Raw genomic sequence first — 1,594 nt, 5'->3', positions numbered from 1 at the left:
TGCCCTTAGACAGGGTTTCTCAAACTTATGGCTCCACGTACCCCTGTTAAAGTTTCTAGACGACAGCGAACCCCTACCTCCCCCCCAAAGAAAGTAATAAATTGACTGTTGGAGAAACTAAGTTTATTTTTATTTCAAACATCATCATAATATAGGTAGTGTATATTATTTATTTCAATAAAGGGTAACAAATATAGGTAAGAATCATCTTGCCAACGAAAATACAAACTGAAACAAACAACAACAAATAACAAACAAATAAGTAACAAATTTGGAGTTAAAAAATACAAAAATACTCCAAAAAGCAATCTTAATCATCTTGCCAGTCTTGCAGCCACCATCACGTAAACCTTGTCGCGAACCCCCTACCGTCGAATAGCCCACTTTGAGAAACCCTGCCCTGAGATATCAGTTTGCCCCTTCCAGATACGACCCCCGTTTCGGCGAAGCGTTCTGGAACAGCTCCCGCTACGGCATGCTGCACTACTTGCTGAACATGATGTCGTCGTGGGCCATCGTCTGCGACGTGTGGTACCTCCCGCCCATGCGCCGCGGGGACACCGAGCACGCCGTCGCCTTCGCCAACCGCGTCAAGGCGCGCATCGCGGCGCGCGGCGGGCTCGTCGACCTCCAGTGGTGAGTGACGCGGCTCCGGCCGGCTCCGGTGGTGTGTTACACGCGCGCGGGGACACCACGAGCACGCCGTCGCCTTCGCCAACCGCGTCAAGGCGCGCATCGCGGCGCGCGGCGGGCTCGTCGACCTCCAGTGGTGAGTGACGCGGCTCCGGCCGGCTCCGGTGGTGTGTTACACGCGCGCGGGGACACCGAGCACGCCGTCGCCTTCGCCAACCGCGTCAAGGCGCGCATCGCGGCGGGCGCGGGCGGGCTCGTCGACCTCCAGTGGTGATGACGCGGCTCCGGCCGGCTCCGGTGGTGTGTTACACGCGCGCGGGACACCGAGCACGCCGTCGCCTTCGCCAACCGCGGTCAAGGCGCGCATCGCGGCGCGCGCGGGCTCGTCGACCTCCAGTGGTGAGGACGCGGCTCCGGCCGGCTCCGGTGGTGTGTTACACGCGCGCGGGGACACCGAGCACGCCGTCGCCTTCGCCAACCGCGTCAAGGCGCGCATCGCGGCGCGCGGCGGGCTCGTCGACCTCCAGTGGTGAGTGACCGCGGCTCCGGCCGGCTCCGGTGGTTGTGTTACACGCGCGCGGGGACACCGAGCACGCCGTCGCCTTCGCCAACCGCGTCAAGGCGCGCATCGCGGCGCGCGGCGGGCTCGTCGACCTCCAGTGGTGAGTGACGCGGCTCCGGCCGGCTCCGGTGGTGTGTTACACGCGCGCGGGGACACCGAGCACGCCGTCGCCTTCGCCAACCGCGTCAAGGCGCGCATCGCGGCGCGGCGGGCTCGTCGACCTCCAGTGGTGAGTGACGCGGCTCCGGCCGGCTCCGGTGGTGTTGTTACACGCGCGCCGACACCGAGCACGCCGTCGCCTTCGCCAACCGCGTCAAGGCGCGCATCGCGGCCCCGGGCGGGCTCGTCGACCTCCAGTGGTGAGGACGCGGCTCCGGCCGGCTCCGGTGGTGTGTTACA

The 1,594-nt window shown here is 63.7% G+C and overlaps 1 protein-coding gene across 1 annotated transcript; it reads left to right on the top strand.

The window, feature by feature from the left end:
• Nucleotides 1-165: 165 nt before the first annotated feature.
• LOC141439815 (glycerol-3-phosphate acyltransferase 3-like) lies at nucleotides 166-864 on the top strand. The gene has a single exon (XM_074104192.1). The coding sequence runs from the start codon at nucleotides 476-478 to the stop codon at nucleotides 638-640; it is 165 nt and encodes a 54-aa protein (XP_073960293.1). The 5' UTR covers nucleotides 166-475; the 3' UTR covers nucleotides 641-864.
• Nucleotides 865-1,594: the final 730 nt, after the last annotated feature.

The sequence above is a fragment of the Choristoneura fumiferana genome, chromosome 21, assembly GCF_025370935.1.
Source record: "Choristoneura fumiferana chromosome 21, NRCan_CFum_1, whole genome shotgun sequence".
In the NCBI taxonomy this organism is placed as follows: domain Eukaryota; kingdom Metazoa; phylum Arthropoda; class Insecta; order Lepidoptera; family Tortricidae; genus Choristoneura; species Choristoneura fumiferana.
This window is presented reverse-complemented; position numbering and strand designations above follow the sequence as displayed.

Excerpts from the sequence above, each read along its gene's own strand:
- LOC141439815 (XM_074104192.1), top strand. The coding sequence starts at position 476 with ATGCTGCACTACTTGCTGAACATGATGTCGTCGTGGGCCATCGTCTGC.